Genomic DNA, 21521 nt, shown 5'->3' on the forward strand with positions numbered 1-21521 from the left:
TGGAGGCCAGTTAACTTGGTGTGTGATTTTGAAGGCGATTGGTTACACCTGAGAGCTAATTTAGGATTGCTATTACAAGGGGGGGTGGACACTTATTCAACCAAGCTATTTCAGTTTTTATTTTTAATTAATTTTCTAAAAATTTTTAGAATTTTTTTTTACTTGGAAGTTGTGGGGTAGGATGTGTAGATAAATTAAAAAAAAAAAAAATATTTTAATGCATTTTAATTCCAGGCTATAAGGCAACAAAAGGAAACCCGCATTTCATGTGTAAATGTTAATGAGCGTGTTTATCCTTAATTGTAAATATTGCAAGGGAGCAGGGCAGTTGTTACTGTGGATTCCAAGATGGCAGAAAGTAGTGGCTGATGGGCAATTTTATGGTTAGCAGTGGTGTAGTTCACTTTAATGATAATGCAGGCGTTTTTTTGCTGTGTATGGACTGTCATGTTGTATATGTCTTGTGGGTTTACAGTTCTGTATAAAACCACTTACCATGAACTGTGTTATGCCCTTGTTATAGTATTAAAGCAGCTGTTTGAGAATACCCTTGCTGTAAAAACTATGCTAAAGTTAAACATGAAGAGCAAGTGAGCTGCTTAAATGTAACTAAATTAATTCCCATCCTTTTTTTGATACCAGCTATATACAAAGACAATGTGTGTCTGCCCTCCACGTTAATAAATATAGTTGGTGAACTGGATGTCATGAGACAGCTCGATCGCCCAAAACAGTGCAACAAACATCCAACAAGTTGTTGATGCCCTCTCAAAACTGACTAAATAAAATTGAATGAAAGTACTGATTGTGTTTTATTTGTTGGCATTACACTGTGTAACAATGTTTTTTTTTTTGGTTCCTGGGTAGTAAGTGTTATTTCCTAATTGCTTATGCCTCAAAAGTATAGAAAATGGCTATTATTCCTCACAAACTTTGCTTTTGTGACCAGGACAGTGATATTTTGAAATTTACCTATTTTCCAGAACATTCCAGATAGATTCAGTGCTGAGTAAACTTGGAGTAACTTCTAGAACTTTCTAGAACTTTCCAGTAATATAAATATTAAGTATAAATACAGAACTTTCTAGAACTTTCCAGTAATATAAATAGTAGTATAAATACAGGGGCCTTAAGCCCACCAGTTCAGTTTAGTTCCAGCTGCCTAAGTGGATACATATCTGCATTTTTCTGAGATGGCATCAAGAGGCTGCAATGTTAGCATTCCTGATGGGTCTCCAAGGCGGTTTTACCAAGTTTCCCTGCTATCTTTGCCTTTGGGACAGCAGGGACACCAAGGCGCACTACCACAGGCGGGACTGGCCATAGCGGACCGAGTTCTCTGTGAGGAGGAACAACGTCAAGTGGGAGCCACTGGTGGACCCCCGGAAGGTGCTGATGCCACCACTGCACATCAAATTTGTCAGAGCTCTAGATAAGGAGTCGGCAGCCTTCAAGTACCTTCAAGACTTCTTCCCTAAGCTGTCTGAGGCAAAGGTCAAAGCCGGTGTCTATGTCGGACCACAGATAAAGAAGATCCTTGAGTGCAATGAATTCCCCAAGAAGCTCACTAGTAAGGAGAAAGCGGCTTGGAACAGCTTTGTCACAGTAGTTCGGGGCTTCCTGGGCAATCACAAGGCCGAAAACTATGTGGAGCTGGTTGAGACTCTGGTGAAGAGCTGCGGCACAATGGGCTATAGGATGTCCCTCAAAGTCCACATCCTTGATGCTCATCTTGATAAATTCAAGGAGAACTCAGAGGAGCAAGGCGAGCGCTTCCACCAGGATATACTGGACTTTGAACGCCGCTACCAAGGACAGTATAACGAGAACATGATGGGAGACTACATTTGGGGGCTGATTCGTGAAAGTGATTTACAGTATAATCGTAAATCTCGAAAAACTACTCACTTCTAAATCTTTTGTAGTCATTTTTGTATTACTTTAGTATAAATACATGTTAATTTGGATTCATATGTTGTTTTCTTCTGACTTTATGTGAACAAAAATACACAAATTCATCTGTTTTCTCATTGGAAATAGGTAAATTTCAAAATATCACTGTCCTGGTCACAAAAGCAAAGTTTGTGGGGAATAATAGCCATTTTCTATACTTTTGAGGCATAAGCAATTAGGAAATAACACTTACTACCCAGGAACAAAAATTGTGTTACATAGTGTTATTAATACTCACCCACTGTAACATGGGCTGTGCTTGTTTTGGGCTTGTTTTGAAAGGCAGTGCTGCTTTTTATCCCTGTCTCACAGGCAGCCACTGATTCCTGAACACTTCATTTTGTTGTTGACAAGAGTTTGTGCATGATACAGCAGATAGTGTCAATTTCGGGAACAAATTAATACACTTCAGTCCGTTTCATTAATATCTGCCACCTCCCTTTGAAGTTTGCTCACTACCAGAATTTCCACAACCGCGGTGCTGAATGCTTCCTCATCTCCTGAATGGAACTTGCATGGAAACCCCATGAATGTCAGTTCCATTAACCGCACACAGTATCACACGAGTACATCTAGTCTGCTGTGTGCTGAACACGCCTTCACCTCTCAAAATACACTAGCAGATCTTTTGCTATAGACAATAACAATACAACAACAAATTAAACTCACCAGTTTAGACAGAAATTCAGGATCGGTGCAAACCCATGCATCAAGCCAAGTACAACAACATAAGACTTTATATAAAAAATAAAAAATAAAAAATAAAAAAAATAAATAAAAATTAAAGAAAGAGTGGCCCAGGGGCGTACTCAGTTAGGACACAGGCCCACCCAAATCTCTGCCTATGTGAATGCCAAGTTTAAGAAAATTTACATATTTTTTGTTATTTATTTTTTTTAAGCTGTGCACCCCAAAGGTGGGAACTCAAGTGTAGGACAAACAGCTATTTTTAAAAATTTCTCAGGCTTCAGCAAATCAAAGCAAAGTAGTTATTGTGATGCTATGTTTGGGTGGGATCTTCCTATCACACAATGAATCATGTGCAAGCCACATTTAATTGACAGCTTGTGAGGTAGCTGATGCGGATCTTTTGATAGTCCCAGATGTTTCAATATTCCATCTTTATTTTAAATGTGAAGTTTTTTAAGCAAACTTGCAGACTAATTAGTAGTAGTCTATTTAATTTAGTTTTTAAAGACAACAGAAAGATATCTGCAAGTTATCAATTGATATCTACTCAGCAGTGGAAATGGCACCATGTGAAAAATTTCGGAAGAGAATTATCAAATCGACTGGATGATTTGTTTGTTACTTCATCTTTTGGAAAGTGAACCAGGGAGCACCCTAATGAAGATTTGAGAGCTATGTGCAATCATATTTTAGATTGTCAACTTTGCGAATTGAACAGCCACTTTCAAAATGACACATATGGCCTCATGAAAACCGCATCTGCATGCTTACCACAATCGGACATATTTAGCAATACAGGAAGTCTGCAGAACTGGCACGTACTTTGTACAACGTTAATATGAATGAAGCTAAAGGTTTAGTCTTCATTCAAAAAATAAAGCGCAAATCGACTCTGGGGATAAAATATCCAACACTAATTTAAGTTTTTGATAATTGCCACTTGTATATCTTTCCAAATATGCACACACTTTTACGTTTTGATCCCAATAACCACCTGCACACCATGAACAGGATTAATACAGCACATGTTGTGAGTCTCAATACTGACAAGTCACTGAAGAACATGTTGTCTGTCGTTTGAAAGAGACCTGTGCGATTCTCTGGAGTATGACTATATAGAACTGCAATATTCAACAGCAAGCCTTATCCTGAAAGGTGGAGTGGAGACTAGAGGATACTACCTAGGCAAGAGTAAATCATTTACTAACTTTAATTTTACTTAATAATTTAAAATGTAATATTGTTCTTGCTTGTTTGGCTTTTTAAAGATAATTCACTGCAGATGTATATAGGTTTATTTTTGTTTACTTCAATCATTTTAAATGAGAAATATTTGATTGATGTATTCAGGGTTTTAATTGATTTAAATCATTTTTGAAATGTAAACTACTTCCTGTGACATCAGACCTTTGGTCATTGCCCATCCAACATACATTGGTGCCCATCCACACTTCCAAGCCTAGTTACGCCACTGCAGCAGGCTGCGTTGCTGCTTTTTTCTCTTTTTTTTCACGTGTATTACGTAAAGCCTACCAGTTTTCTTGTTAGTTTGCAGTTTTTGGATATGATGACAAGGTTTTTTTTTTTTATATTTATTTTTTTTATGTATAATTACACTACACTACCCATGTAGTATTCTGAATATGGTAGAATTAACAATTCTTCTGCATTACAGTTTTTTTTTCAGTTTTTGTTTGGCAGCTCCACAACATTTGGAGGAAAAGCAACATGATTACCTTTGATTTCACATTTAAACACTCCACAGTAGCATCACTCAAAAACTGCTAGTGCTGCGCTTTGCTCATTTGTATTTTATACATCACATGCTTCAGGCTAAGTGGGTTTTTTCAACCCTGTGACTCTTGGGACCCACAACCCTAATATTTTTAAACTGCATTTAAAGCCTGTCAGTTAAATGTATTTTGGATACTTAGGTTAAGCAAGTAACCATTTTAATTAGCTGGATTAAAAAATATCAATTCTCACTCCATATATACTTGGATGCATGGACTAAAATCTATATTTTCTATCATTCTGCACTGTCTTGTTTTCTTCCTATCCTTGCACTGACAAAAATGAAAAGTTAAAACCCTGTTTATTACTGATAGAGTGCTAGCTTAAAAGACTGGAATGCCTATTGAGACATAAAAATGACTTTCCATTGATAGGCATGGTTAGATTTATCTTAAGAGCAATACTTGTCACCGACAGCATAACTGAGCAACATTCATATTACCCTTAACACTTAAAAGAGCTATTCAAAAGATTAACTTATTTAACAATTCAGTTAATAGCCTTTTTATTTTTCTGTCATAAAATATATTCACTCTAATTTTCTTCAGCCCTCTGATCAATTCATCAAAGCAATTTAAATTAAAACAATGGCATAAACTGTTCCCTTGACAACACAAAAGAGAAATTGTTTCATGACAAATTGACAACATCTTTTAATAGCATCTAATTTGCCTAATGCGGTCTGTAAGTTAATTTGGAGAAGGACTAATATACATTCTTGTCCATATCTCATTATCCTTAGCCGTCGATGTATAAATCACTGCTACCTCCCATCTCCTAAATCATCAGCTCTCCCCATTATGAGAGTCTGTGGCTCGGGGGAACATTTAGCAGTGCTGTCCACCATAAAATACAGGGCAGCTCTGTTGTATCCCATGGCGTTCAGCTTTTTCCCTGGTTTCCTGGATTTCTTTATTTTGCAGCATTGTGTTACTGACAAACTCTGAGGTTGCCCTGTGAACTAAAAATGTTTCAGAGGATAACATGGCTCAGTTCTTCTTTTGTGCCAATCATTTCTTTCCCCCAATATTTGTTTTATATTGCAGCTCTAAAGCTGCAAGGATATGACAATTGACTTATTTTAAGTCTTTCTTCTCCTAAGACAAGTGCATTGCTTCTTATTTCTAAGCTATACATTTCCATTTATATCCTTACTTCCAGTGACACAAGGGTCAAATACACTATGCATCTTCAGTTTCAGTTTGTTTTCATAAAAAAAAAAACTATTTGAAAAATGTTAGGTAGCTTTATATCTTTTTTGAGCACACAAAAGTGTTGGAATTCATTTATTTGCACTGAAGCATGTTTATGCGCTCCATAAAGATTAATTGTGCAGCAAGAAGTGAAACCTAGGCTTCACTACCATTAGGCTTTATGGCTGTATGCACACATCTGATTGCATTTTGATATTAGCCCTGATACAATGAGTCTTACCCTGCATAGCAAAAGTATAGTCAGGGATGTCTGGCACTGGCAGTTATACCATACTTTGTCATTTGTTAATCAAGTGTCTATTTACATACAGGTGGAACTAATTTTATATGATTAGGGATAGAAGTTTAAATAAAGCCTAAATCCCATCTGCATATTTTCCTCGTCTCGATTGGCTGTGCTATGATTTACATAGCACATGCAGGGGCCCAATCCACTAGAACACTGACAAATCTCAAATTTAGGAAATAATACATGGCTAAATAAAACACAGGAAGTAATCTGATGGTTTTGCCAAGTTGACACACGGATACACACATAGCAATGCAAGACTCCATACTCAGGTCACTTGGTGACATCTGCACTTAACTATGCTGGGTTTGTCTAAAGGAAAAGACTGTAAATGGAAGATCACTTAAAGTTAAACCAGCTGCAACAGGCAACAACAACATTGATACATTGATACTGGTATCAATTTAAAATGTAATGTGAGCATGCCAGGATAGTATGCTTACAGAAGTTACCTAAAACAAAGATATTAAAAATAGCTTTTTCACAAAAAAGCATTGCTCATATTCTTTGACAATTTTAAAGTTTTTCTTTATAGAAAACGATATTACAACTGCTGATCATTTAATGAAATAACTTATATTGCTTATGCAATACCTGGTCTACATGCTTCATTCACAAGCTACAAGTTTTTGCCATCTCCTTTGAGCAGGAATGGTATACCGCATGACTTTCAAAAGGGGCAAAATAAGAACTGGGTTGCAAAGTGATTTCTAAGAGCTGATTTAGGTCACCAAGTAAAGGGCTTTCAAAGGGTTTAAATTAAATGAGTCATGTATTCACTTGCTGACACTTTTAAAATATAAATCAATTGATGTGGTTACAATTAATCAGGCTTTAAAAATTATTTTGCGACCCAGTTGTTATTTTGCCCCTTTTGAAAATTATGCTGATAATGTTCCAATGTGTTCCAATAAAATACGCGGAATGTCCCCATCTCTAATGTAACATAATTGGTTTATGTATCTTGTCATCTTTAAACAGCTTTTATTTAAAGTTTAGTCTCTCTGCAGTTTGTATAGTGATAATGGAACTAAGTCTTTAAAAAAATAATTACAGAAGTACAGAGAGGGATTTGAACAACCAGTAAATCTCCCATAACATTCTCCAATGTTTCTTTTCAAATGAATACATTTAGAAACAGATATTAAGACAAAATCTAAAAATACTTACAGGTTTTTTATATCAACAGCACCTCTAAAAGCTTTTCTTGGAATGCCCTGAATCTGGTTTTCGCTCAGATCTCTGTGGAAAAAAGCAAAATGGAGAAAATAATAAAGCTGCCGGTTACTGTACTTTCAAAGAAAAAAAAATTACAACTTAACCTTAAACCTTAGTTAATATACAAAATTGTACCTGTAGTGTAAGCAATTAACCCTCCTATTAGGTTTCGGATCTATTTGACCCAACTCTAATTTCCAATTAGCTTTAACATTATTTTCTTTTCATTTTCTGTATAATATTTTATGACTTTTACTAAGTTGGAGTAATGAACTTATACACAGAAAACAGAACCTTTGAGATGTTTATTTTTTTAAGAACAGGTCATGTATACAAATAAGATGTTTTTGGACCACTATGACCCGTGGCATTTATCTATGTAGATTTGTGTGTAGGAATAAAACAAACTTTATTATTATTATTATTATTATTATTATTATTATTTATTATTATTATTATTATTATTATAATAATATAAATGAGGCTGCACCTGTCTGAAGATATTTATAAACAAAAAAACAAACAATATACATCTGAAAGGCAGAGCCTAATTTTCTCTGTCAGCATTGCAACAGCATCTCACTGGTAAAGAGATTTCAAAATGAGGAACTCCCAGGTTGGCAGTCAAAGAAGTTTTATCACAGCTCCTGAACTAAAAGAGCATAAAAGAGTAAAACCTTTGCAAATAAAGCATTTAATCAATTTAAGGCTTTTTAAATTAGTTTGAAATTGCTTCGGGTCAATATGACATACATAACTGATGTACATAGATTTTGAACATCATAGGAGGGTTAAAAGCCCACACTGGCAAACCATTATGTTAATAATGCGGTATTTATAAATAAATAAAGAAAGAAAGAAAGAAAGAAATAAGATTGGGATCCATACACATTTTTATGAAATTGTGGGAAACGGCCCAGGCATAGGCATCTCGGGTTCGAGTGCTCTGTGATGAATGTGTGTTGGCCATGACAATAAATTCTACAGGAACTTGATTTGTGCTCTGAAAATTCCATTTATAACAAGGTATAGGAAAAAAAAGTAAACAGGATATGTGTAAGAAACAACCCACTCCAGGGTGTGCAGTAAGACAACTTTTACCATTCACCCTGGTTGCACTGTGAGGCATGATGCGAAGCAGCGTGCCTTCAACCACCCAGTAAGTGTATTATGTCTCCTTCCACTCAGTATATTTGAATTGAAGGCTCCCTGATTTCCTGCATCTGTGGGAGGACATTGGCGCTTGGAGCCTCTGAACATGAGGCCATGGATAGAGCAGTATTTACAGATTAAAGGATTGTACTCAAGAGCTGACCAACACAGCATTCACACCTATGACAAATGAGTTCCGTGTCAGGTTACACATTCCTTCCCATTCATGGTGAGCAAAATAGTAATGTAGTAGATTTAACCAGCCCAACGGCTGTCAGCAGAGACAGCAGAATAAATCTAAATTTTCTTTAAATCTGTTTCTGATTTCGGAGGGTGTTGGTGGTCTGTATCTTTGCCAGATTTTCTGTAATTCTTAGCGACAGACATGAAAATATTGTTGGCCGATTTAAACACAGTTTCAGATGTTATGTTATAATTTCTACCCACAGAAACGCTCTTCAGATAGCAATTTATGCCAGCTCTCAGACCCCCAAAAAACTTTGAGATGCTGTATTATTTTCCTTCAGCGTTTCTAATTGTGGAATACAAATGCCTCAGGACTTTATTCAATTGGACAGGAGAGATCTGAATAATTTATGGTCCTGTTTTAAGCAAAGGGAACAATGGAATTGCAGGGCAAGCATGCCCTGATGATAAAAGTATTTCTCTTAAGAGAAATTAAGAATTATATGAGAACACATGATATTGATGCAAGATCTTATTAATCAATAAAGTTTGATGTATCTATTACACACAAACCTGTAACCTGGCATTTTGAAGGAAAACTATAATGATTTAACTGGTTATATAGAGAAAATACTGAAAACAGTGATTTGAGATATTGTAAAACAACTTTTTACATGAAACTAAATAGATACATGTATTGTAATATAGACTGTTAGTAAAATGTTTTCCTAAAAGGTTATACATTACAGACTAATGAAAATATATGGTGCACCATATATTGTCAACATATAAAATAAACATATGGATTACAGACTAAAATATATATTTAAATATATCCCATATATTTTAAATATATAACAGGGGGCCATTTTCTATATATGAAAAATATAAGGATCACAATTTTCTAACATATATTAAAAATATGTTTTTTCCTTAAGGGATTGTGCACTAGAAGGATGTCTACAAACAATTCCATCTACCTATGACCATTTATTTTGAGGACCAAACTATTATTAAAGGAAAGTTTGAAAGCTCTGAAAACTGAAAAGGTAAGACAATTTGTGTTTAATTTAATATTGTCAGCCAAGGTAACTTTTGTTGGGTAGTGTAAGCTGGACAATTATTATATTTATTCACTATACCTTACAATAAGGAGTGCTGTTATTAAAAACTTCAGGTGAAGATCAAAGAGGGATATTCAATAACTTGGTCTCAAAGAGAACACCACTTCCTTCTACAAAGACACTGACAAAACCGGGAACGGATTCTGAACTTTTAGCTTACCATTGGGATTTTTCCTACGCAAGTGGAATTCTTCATTGACTCAGTTTAGACCTGAGTTGTTGCAACCAGATGTTTTCACCCTTCTGTATTTCATCAATGGTAAATGTACTTTTCATTCTGGAGAAAGTTGCGTTAACTACATTAGTTAAATGTATGTTTCTGTTTGAAATATTATCTAGAGATCTGTTTTGTGTAATAAAAAAGTAAAATTCACATTTTCTGTGGTTTGTTTTGGTTGAAAGTGGATACTTTTTTCAAGTATAAAATTCAAAGCTTTAATCGTTAAAAATTTAGCCAGAACTGCAAGTAATTATTGATATAGGAAGTTTACAGTAGTTAATTAATATTGATCTATGGTAATGCATGCTTAATTAATAACTTGTGAGGATACTGGGCTGTGTATAACCCTCTAGACATATAGAATGTATTTATGCACGACATATATATATATATATATATATATATATATATATATATATATATATATATATATATATATATATATATATATATATAAAAACTAAAAATGAAAAAAACATAAAGTGCACCATAAAGTGCAAACTTGTAGCTTGATAGTACACCTTGTAGAGACGTCTTGGTTGCACACTTATCATATAACTTCTTCTAAGAACATGACCATTACAAATTACTTATTCAGGGTACCCTTAAAAAGTCTTAAAGTCTTCTATTTGTTTTTCCATTTTAAAGGCCTTGAAAAGGTCTTAATGATAGGTTTTCAGCTGAAGATCTTGAAAGTATCTTCAATTTATTTTTTCTATTTAACACTTTGGATGCCAACGTCGCCGTTCTCTACCAGTGGTGCGAATCAGTGGCAGGCAGCTGTACCTTTTAATAAATAGACAATGTTGACTAAAACAACCTTCCCGATTGTAAGCTTGTTCCAATGCTAGGTCACTTCACATGCCATCAAATCTACCTGTAGATCTGTAAACGGTGACACTTCCACTTCTGAACTGTGTATTGACTTCTGGTGCTGACTGAGGGGGGTTTTTCATTTCATCAAGATAGACTGGTAGGTGACTTGCATATCTGTAGTGGCCTGACGCAGCAATGTTAGGCAGCATTTGTTCAACAGCATTGAGACGTTCTTCCCAATTTCCAGCAGGAAGTCGCAGTATTCATAGTATATATATATTATATATAATATATATATATATAGATATATATATATATATATATATATATGAACAAACGTTCACATTGCTTTAACCTAAAATTCCATCATCAAAAATCCTGCACGGCATAGGCTTTGTTGCTTCCAATGTTGTGACGACCTGCTTATGACATTCTTGTACCTTCTTTCTGTCTTCTGCTTTGACTGCTTCTTTCAAGCCATCAAGAGCAGAGTTTAATTCAGAAAGTATACAACTTAATCTAGTTTGATTCAAATAAAGAGAAGCCAAACGTATTCTAGCTAAGAACCAACACTGAAGTAGGTCATCACAAGGGGTACCCAAAGCCTGCATTGATATATCATTTCTATTTTTATATTAGAAAACGATTGAGTGCAAACAGCCAATCAGCTTCCAGATCTAGCAGACTTCTATTTTGCATAGATGCCCGCTGGACCGCTGAAGTGTTTAACTAGGAATTAAATATGAAATCAATCCACACATAAAGACATTCTAATCTACAACTAATATGATAACATAAAAAGCTACTGAAGCATATTTTCTGACGCTGGTCTTGAGACAAGCAAAATCATATGTCTGTGACAGGACACCGTAATGAAGGCTCAATTCGCAGCTACTGGAGAGCAAATCAACAGGAAAGACACAACTGGTCCACAATTCTGTCATCAGCTGGATCCAAACAACACTTTCACTCAAAACCAGTCAGTCAAACTGCAAACTGTGTTTCAGTTCTTTCCACACCAGCCAATCCAATCCCTGCCTGCTTGAATGATGCCCCGCCTCCAACAACAACTTTCAAGTCCGACTCAATACTACACAGAAATATTCAACAATTGTACATGTCCTGATAAATTACAATAAGAAAGAGTAAGACCCCAATAAATAGATATATCCAAATAATAATTTGAATAATAATAATAACATTTTCACTATGTGTGTCGCATTGGTGGACTCTATTGCTTAAATACACACCCCCGAAAGAGCCCAGATAGTCTGCCAATTAAATCACTACACATGTTTTAAGTGACATTAGGAATTTGCAAATGCACATTAAACCTGGAAGAACTGCAAACTACCTACAACTGTGTTATTTTTTTTTTTTTTTTTTTTTTGGAAAGCAATTATCCTTACATGTTTGTGCAATTTTAGGGACTTTCAAAATCCATATTTTTGAGCAGACCTGTTTACCAAAATAGACATTACAATTTTAATACTTTTAGGGAGTATTAAGTCAATTTTTAGAGCACTTCTGCAAGGTTGGCTCCCGGCTATACTAAACTAACTGGAATGTTGGTGAAAGACAGCATGCTGCTGGAAAACAATGTCAGCTAAGCCGTGTGTGCTGGAAAGCCTAATCAGAACGTGGATCAAGTGCAAGTACACTGGTGGTTTATTTATTTATTTTAATTTCTTGTCTTTTTCAGCTTTGACAGCTCTTAATGTCATTTAAAATGTCATAAATATATAATTGTGTTCTGTTTGTTGATCAGCTGGAATGAACTGCTGCTCTATTGATTAAAGAAAGATTGAACAACAACTCCCTTGTCATTAACCATTATTATCACTGCATTAGTACTGTATGTATTGTACAAGGTTTACAAGGTACAAAAGGTTTGATTCTTTTACAATTTGTAGAGCTTGAATAAATAATTGTTATATGGTATTTGAACTAGTCACAATTTTAGTATTTACTTTTGGTATATTTGCTATGGAAATGTGACTTAAATTTTCTAAAGATTGGTCTTAAAAAGTCTTTAAAAGGTCTTAAATTTGCTCAGCTGATAGCTGTAACCATGTTATTAAAACTTATTTTAACTTTCTTTTATTTTTAAAACAAAATAGCACACAAACAGATTGCTGTATACCACTATCCACCTAACAAAGACACAAGTGTATTGAAATGCGTTGTGGTGTACAGCTATCTGTTTGTGTGCTGCTTTTGTTTTTAACAATAAAATAAAATAATTTTTAATGAGTAATTTGTAGTAGTCATGTTCTTATAAAAATAAGTTATATGATGAGCGTGCAACCAAGATGTCTCTACAATATATTTTATATATATATGTGTTTGTGTGTGTGTGTGTGTGTGTGTGTGTGTGTGTGTGTGTGTGTGTGGGCAGGCATTACTATCAATGTGGGGACAAAATTTGAGAAAATGTCCCCACAAAGACAGTAACTCCTGAAAAAACGACATTGTGGGGATGTCCCCACTTTGTAAAACACCTTTTTAAGAACTAAATATGCCTTTAAAAAAAAAAAAAAAAAAAAAAAACTAAGAGAGCCAAAATATTTAGTTTGTTATCAACTTTCACCCTGTGTGGAGTTTTGTCTGGCCGGAGAAATAGCAAATAAAAATACAGTGAGAGTCAATGAGAAGTCCCCACAAGTATAGGAATACAAACGTGTGTGTGTGTGTGTGTGTGTGTGTGTGTGTGTGTGTGTGTGTGTGTTTTGACTGGTTCAGTAATGGCTTTGAAATCTGGGAGTCATTTCAAAAGATGTCAAACTATAAAACATATAGTTAAAAGTCATGTGAAAAACCACAGGAAGCAGCCTGTTGCTTTAACACAAACCATTAAAAAAAAATCCAGCTCTCTATTGCCTCAGTGGCATCTGCCCAGTAGGAACGAGGCAGTAGTGTGGATGTCAAGTCCATCTTTGTAAGGTTCATTCTAAACAAACCTAGAGAATTGTTTCACTGATTGGCAAAGCTGCTAAAGTCACACCAGTCTAATCTCGTGAACAGCCAAAGCACTTTTCTAAAACATTTCAGCCTACAATCTTAGCTCACTATAAGCTCACGTGTTCTCCACTCCCAGAATGAACACTGGCAAGTACCTGCTGCACAAACCCTCACTAACTCCTTCTCCCCCCTACGCTGCCTGCTACAAACTTGAAAATCTTTTTCAATTGTTCCTCTCTGACTAGCAAGACTCTGCTTTTCAGCGAACTTATAACTGATGCCAGTCTTGATCTTTTCTGTCTAGCTGAAACCTGGCACTTTGTAAATGACATGCACTCACTGCATCTAGCCACCCCAAAGGGCTATTCCCTCTTTGACAAACCTCGCCTCACTGCTGTTATTGCAAATTCTGTGTTCGCTTCCTCAGTTCTTTTTTTGCCTGCCTTTTCTTCATTTGAGCATTTCGTCATCAAGCTCCCCTCGCCCATGTCCCTCACCCTTGCTGTTATCTACCGTCCACCTGCTTTTATTGTAGAGTTTTTAGAATTCCTCCCCCTTGTCTGCACTTCAACTGACAAAACCCTACTCCTAGATGACTTCATCATTCATGCAGTCTTGCCTTCCACCCCCTAGTGACCAACTTCAACATGCTTCTCGACTGTCTTGGCCTTTCTCAATATGTCCCCACTCACACCTGAGGACACACCCTGGATCTGCTCATCACCAGGGGCCTTGATGTCTCCAATCTCTCCGTCTCAGATGTCTCTCTCTCTGACCATTCCTTAATCACTGCTAATATTATTATTTCTCTGCTCCTTCCTCCGCTAATGATACTGTTGTCTCCTTCCGTCCCAAGAATCTGCTGAATCCTCTGAAACTCTCAGAATGTGTCTCTGCATCCCCTCTAACTGGTACTCTCCCGACCTCAGCTGCTCATATCATTGGCAATGTTGCCCCGCTTACAACCAGAACCGTCAAGAAAGATCGAAACTGCTCATGGTACACCCTTGAACTTCAACTGCTTAAATCTGCCTGCCGCAAGCTCGAGCGCACATGAAGGTCATCTGGACTAATGGTGAGATCGCGAGCCCCAGATGTGAGCTTGCCGTGGCCAGGATGAAATACTTTTCTGAAATCATAACTATGGGACACGGTAAACCCAATGTTCTCTTTAAGAACATTGACCAAATCCTACATCGAGCCACTGACAGATCCAACTCCCGTCCATCCTCCTCTCTTACGCCGGTACTCAAAAAACCCTCACTTGACCCGGCTGAATTATCTAATCTCCAATCTCCCTTTTTTCTCAAAAACTCTTGAAAGGGTTGAGGCCAGTCAGCTGATGAAACATCTCATAGACAACAATTTGCTTGAATCTCTAGTCTGGTTTCCAGCCGCATCACAGTACTGAAACTGCTCTGCTCTGGATTGTGGATGACCTCTTGTTTAATGCTGATGCTGGTGCTCCCTCTGTGCTTGTCCTCCTTGACCAAATAACTGCTTTTGACAGAAGTATGCTGGGATCTCTGGAACCTGTCTCTCCTGGATGTCATCTTACCTATCCGGACGTATGCAGTGTTTTCTATGCTGGACGCAGTGGTGTTGCAAACGCAGCCACTTGTGGTGTCCCCCAAGGTTCTGTTCTTGGGCCCCTTCTCTTCAATATCTAGATGCTTCCCTTGGGTCACCTCATCCACCAACACAGCCTCATGTTTCACTCCTATGCTGACGACACCCAGCTCTACTTAAAAATCAATCCTGGTAGCCTCTCTGCTATGGTCCGGCTCTCAGCTTGCATTCAAGACATCGAGGCCTGGATGTCTGCCAATTTTCTTCAGCTGAACTAGCAAATCTGAACTCCTTCCAGTAGGATCTAAAACTCAACTGAAGAATCTAAACATAGCTGCCCTGAACCTTGGAAACTGTCTGCTGCTGCCTTCCCCCACAGTACGAAGCCTTGGTGTACTTCTTGCCAGCAACCTCTCCTTTGATGCCCGCATCTCCTCCATGGTCAAATCTTCCTTCTACCATCTTCGAAACATCTCCAAAGCCGTTCCTACCTTTCCCTCCCAGATGCAGAGATATTTTGTCATGCATTTGTCTCCTCCTCACTCGACTACTGCAACTCTCTATATGGTGATCTCCTGGCACGCACCATAAACCGACTGCAGCTAGTCCAGAATGCCGCTGCCAGGATCATTATCAGATGTAAAAAATATGATCACATCACCCCCCCGTCTTGCCCAGCTCCAATGGCTACCTGTAAAGTTCAGGACTATTTTCAAAACTCTCCTGCTCACCTACAATGCCCTTCATCTCACAGGTCCTGAGTACCTCCTCAACCTGCTGACCCGCTATGTCCCTGCCTGCAAGCTGAGATCCTCTGACTCTGGCCTGCTTGTTATCCCCAAGCAAAAGTGCATGTCTCAAAGATGGCCAGAGTGGGGAACGTCAGAACAGAAACAGGAACCAGGAAATAAATGACAGAGAGATGGAGTTGGGTGGAGCTGAGCGCTTGCTTGCGCTCAGCATTTAATGAAAGAACAGAACAGTAAATAAAAAGGCTGTAACAAACAAAAACACACAGGACACGGCACATTCGCCAAAACAAAGAGATGAACAAAACGGACTACACAGACAAACACGGTGAGCAGATATTTTTAACGATTATAATTATTACTATTATTATTACCTCCGTTTCCAATCCCGTTCTCCACTCACCGAACACATAACCCCGAGTGAGTGAAAACATGCTGCTTTTATGCAGCTGTACCGAGACTCGATTGCTAATCAATCATTCAATTGGAGTCGCGGTACAACCGCACGTGAATTAATAAAGTGCAATTCCCCGTACTCACATACTATTACTTTTCACTTGCATGTGAAGTGCTGTGCAATCCTAATGCCTAAATACAAATATACATTTTAAACACTCGTGTTACACAGACCCGTTTATATCCCGTGAACCAATGACTATACACCAACATTAACATACAATATATAACACAAAATATACACACAGGGGCGGGCACTTTGCCACAGTGCACCACACTTGGAGAACGCTCATTTAGCTTCATGGTTCCGACTCTTTGGAACTCTCCTCCAGCTTTGGTGCGTGATGCTCCCACCTTCGCTAGCTTTAATCAGCTCTCAAGACCCATCTGTTCTCTCTTGCTTTCCATGCTCTTTTAGCATATCTGCTAACAGCTGCTGTGTTGCTATTATTTCATGTATTATGTTACTATCATGCATTATGCACTTTCCACTGTATTTAATGTACTATTTCTTGTATTATGCACTTCCACTGTATTTAATGTACTATTTCATGTATTATGCTATTATCACGTATTATGCACTTTCCACTGTATTTAATGTATTATGCATTGTTGTTTTTTTTTTCTCTATATTTAAATTATATGGATTTTCTTGTTGTTACTGCATCTTGTAAAGCACTTTATGATGGTGGTCCACTATGAAAAGCACTACATAAAATAAGGATTGATTGATTGGATTTGATTGACTTATCCGACAATTCTATTCTTACCAGTAAATAATAAGATTCTGATTCAAACAGCTCTGGATGACTCTCCCAAACTTCCATGATAAATGTGTTATGTGAAATGTGTGTGAACTCTTTCATTGTTGCTGTGTTAAACAAGGATGTAAATGTCCAAAAGCATCTGACCATTGACCAAGTAAACACATATTTCACAACAGTATTTTATGCTGCCACATTTATCACTTATACACTAAATTCAATCAGTTTTCAAACATTAGCTTTTTCTTTTTTTTTTTTTTGGGGGGGGGGGGGTTGCAACTAGATAATTCTAGGTCAGGAATTAGTGTGCACCACAATTTAGAAAGTTGACATAAGCTTGGGTTTCACGCACCACCTGTTACCAAAACTCAACCTTCTCCAAGTTCTTAAATATCTGAAACAGTGGAGGTGATGCTTTTAACTTTAATATTTCCCTTGTTGTTTGTATGATCATATTACAGCTTTCTATTGTTCAGGTGAAAGACATGCAGGTTTTTAATTTCTGAGTCATCCAGAATTCTGGCATTGAGACAGTCATTTTTTTGCAGTCCAGTTTGTGAGTTATTATCTTCTTTGTTGTATATGTTTTGCAATGCTGTCACGCCCGACTTCAATCTGGGTGGCAAAGAAGTTTCACTTCCATCACCTTGGGATACAACATGGGTGTAACCTTGTTATCTTTAATCAGAAACTTCATGTCTAAGGAATTTAGTTTTTCTTGGTTGCTGTACTTAGTAAATCTAATACTTGAATTGATCCCATAGAGGGATATATATATATATATATATAACTGAATGTTGACCTTGAACTGGATATTTTTTAAATGTGTTCATTGTAACCATTACAGACTGGTCATTGGTGGTCCAAAGTTGTCTGAGCAAAAGCTACTGTTCTTCAATATGATAGGCCTCCATAATAGTGTATATCCTTCTGCTCACTGAGAGGGTTTAACTAGAGCTTTTTAGAGCGAGTAGAACATGGGTGAGTTTGCTGCTTTATTGCTTTTTGATATTCACATGTTTTGGTAGATTTATATTTGGATCCTTTTTGCTTGACAAATGTGTCTAAGTTTGCTTCAAAAGTGAAGGTAGCATCGCCTTTGTGTTTAGTAATTGTATTTACGTGCTTCATTAATGCTGTTCTCCTGAGAGAAGATTCTAAAGCTCTGCCTTTGTTAGCAGTCTGATAATGTAATTAAGGTTAGATATTCATTGCTATAAAGGTATTATTTATTTTACTGCAATGATTACGGAACTATCCTGTGCATAGAATCGATTGTTAACTATTTCAATTTGCCATCAGCACAAACTAAATAAATGTTTATTATGATAAATGTGTTATGTGAACAAAGTGTGTGAACAAAATCTTTTGCATTTGCTCTGTCAGACAGAAAAGCAGTGATCAGATTATCCCGCATTTGACACAATTAACCTTCTACTTCAAATAATTTGAGCCGATGTCAATATTTGTGATTAGAATAAATTACTTATTTACCGGCCCAAATAAACTGATGCAAGTATAATTAATGATGAAACATTTATACAACAAAGACCTAAATAAACCAACCTGAATTCTTACAGATTTCTAGTATATTCAGGTGCTGGCAGACTTACAGGCTATCAATGCTGTTGCTTTAGAATGGGATATGTTTTCTGTACCGTTATAAAACAGAGTGGCACCCATTTATCAAATTCAGTAATGTGCCTGTGCAATGCATTTAACCCACAGAGCAAAAAAAAAGTTCCATCTCAATTTAGACAGTCAGAAATGAATAATTTTTCATTTGAAAATATTTCTTACTGGAAAAACAAGCCTATAAATGTATTTTGTTCAACAAACTGTATGTCAAAAAAGGCCATACAATCTTACTATAGCACTTTACGATTTCTTCACAAGGAAAATAGATCTCTGATTGCATTATCTGTCCAATTCTTGGTTGAAGAAACACACCTCAAATCTATTTTTTGTTGTAAGTCAGGAGGTTACTAATGCAGCAGGCTGTCCTCTGAACTGTGGAACAATTAATCTTTTTAAGATGGCAGCCTGCTTGTAAATTTAATTACTGGTAATTTTATTTTCCTCCAAGGTAACGTCGCTTGGACTGAGATCAGCAGGAATATAAATCTGTACTGCCAACGACTCATTTCATAAGAACCAATAATAAGTTCAGATTCTTGAAGAGCAATCAGCAAATGGCGGAAAATAATTCCAAACAGCTGGGTAGACAGGTTCTGCACTAAAACTTTTAAATCTAGTAAAAGGGTAAAACAAATGGAAATTAAACCTTCACAAAAATAGAGAGAGAGTGTGCACTTGTATAGTTATTTAATTTTTTTCATCCACCACTAGAGAAATTAATATAGCAATTTCCCAAATGGTAATGTGAGAAATACCTCCCCTGAACGTTCAAAGCTGTTTCGTGTCAGCAATGCGCCGCTTCACAAAGTCATCTGGTATATATTAACAGAAATATTTTCCTATTGATCACAGAACAGGGAGCATGTTCCCAAGCAAGCTTTACATGACAGAAATGTTCTAATCCTGGTGATTAAGTGAACTGGCTCAGAAGTGTTCATCAATAAATAAAGTCTATGTGTTTCTGTATGGGAAGGTATGTGAACCTTTTAAAACAGCATGTAACATAAAAACAAAATGATTATAATATATATATATATATATATATATATATATATATATATATATATATATATATATATATATATATATATATATAAGATTTTAGCTACAGTATGGCAGGCTTTTTAAACTGGTTCCACACATTATCTTTATAACATACACCACCTGCTTATTACAATGTAGATTTTGTCATAATAATAAAGACACTGTCCTGTATGATTCAGTGTGTATGTTATTATGTTTCAGCTTGATTAAATGCAGTATTCTACTGCATTCATGTTTTTTAGGTGCTGATCCAATCACCATGACATGACTTGAACGACAATCTAGCAGTTACTAAATTCACCTCAATGCAAATAGCATTCCATGTGCCATGGCAGTAGTTTTAAATAATAATACTGATTGCTTGCTTTTCTTCATAAACTGCTTAAGATGTAAACATGTCCTAATGTCCTAAGCGTGTACACCGGATACTAGAAAAGGTAGGAGCTACTTGGCCCTGTGCAATATGATATAGCCAATGTTAACTGGAAGACATACAGTACCATTATCTGACAAACACCAGCTCCTGTCCACATAGACAGAGTCATCCAATTACACTTGTTACTACAGCTGCCAACAACCTCAAACCTCAATCTCACTGCAAGAGTCACTCTATCGGCCACAAAATCAGAGGCCCAATAAAGCTTGACAAAAATAAGGAATCCAGTTTTCGCAAAACCTCTGCTGTCAATACATAAAACATTCATTCTAAAAGATATAAATCATGTGTGGTACTTCTTTTATACAGCATATAAAAATGCATATGAAACCTTAAACACCAAAACTTTTGTAATGTTAATATAGACTTATTTTATAACAAACTGCATGGGACAATGCACAATTTCTCTCATAATAATTTCTTTACTGGGAAACGAAGGAGATCTTGAGTAGTATTCCTGCATTCATTGGTTGTGAAAAAGATCTATACTTCATTCCGTTTCCTGCTTAACTTCCCTTTCTTTTCTGGCATTGCCAGACTAATTCAAACACAAGCTGAAAATGCCTAGTTTAGAGACGAGGAAGTAGCCACTGCACAGTTCCAATTCATGAAATGCCTTTTAGAGAAAAGGACTACATTGAACCTTTAGCAGAGCTAAAGCTTTAGCAGACTCACTGAGATGTACCAAAGGGGTGTGCTTAACAGCAGAGCTTACATTAGAAAAGATCACACCAGCAAGGACACACATGGTTTTGACAACTTTTTGTCACAATAAAGCGAACACCTTATATTGGATGTGCCAAATATATTTATTGTAGAAAGAAGACATCCACTTAGTAATAAAAATAACAGTTTATTGGTTGTGAGAGATATGCCTGATGGTACACTGGCAAACAGTTATGCCCAACATGAACATGATAACCGACAGATACTTAAACCTGGACAAAGAAAATAAAGTCGAATCAATATGGGTCAGAATAACGGACAAAAATTCAAAGGGCATAATAATAGGAGCATGCTATAGACCGCCAGATTCAGACAGTGAGCAAAATAATCTGTTATACAATGACATTAGAAATGCGTGTAGCAAAGGAGAAACCATACTAATGGGGGATTTCAACTTCCCCCATATAAAATGGGAAAACCCGGTGGGTAGCAAGAAGGATGAAATTGAAATGGTGGAAATGACAAATGACTGCTTCCTAACACAATTTGTCAAGGCACCGACTAGAGGGGAGGCATGCCTTG

The 21521-nt window shown here is 36.6% G+C and overlaps 1 protein-coding gene across 4 annotated transcripts in view; it reads right to left on the reverse strand.

Moving 5' to 3' along the window:
* Positions 1 to 21521, reverse strand: part of LOC121324378 (slit homolog 2 protein) — a 166082-nt gene that overhangs the window by 60001 nt on the left and 84560 nt on the right. For all 4 annotated transcript variants that reach the window (XM_041266138.1, XM_041266148.1, XM_041266167.1 and 1 more), the window contains exon 5: positions 7111 to 7182. In XM_041266138.1, coding sequence (XP_041122072.1) covers positions 7111 to 7182 — 72 coding nt within the window. The remainder of the gene's footprint in view (positions 1 to 7110; positions 7183 to 21521) is intronic.

Source organism: Polyodon spathula, chromosome 1 (genome assembly GCF_017654505.1).
Source record: "Polyodon spathula isolate WHYD16114869_AA chromosome 1, ASM1765450v1, whole genome shotgun sequence".
In the NCBI taxonomy this organism is placed as follows: Eukaryota; Metazoa; Chordata; class Actinopteri; order Acipenseriformes; family Polyodontidae; genus Polyodon; species Polyodon spathula.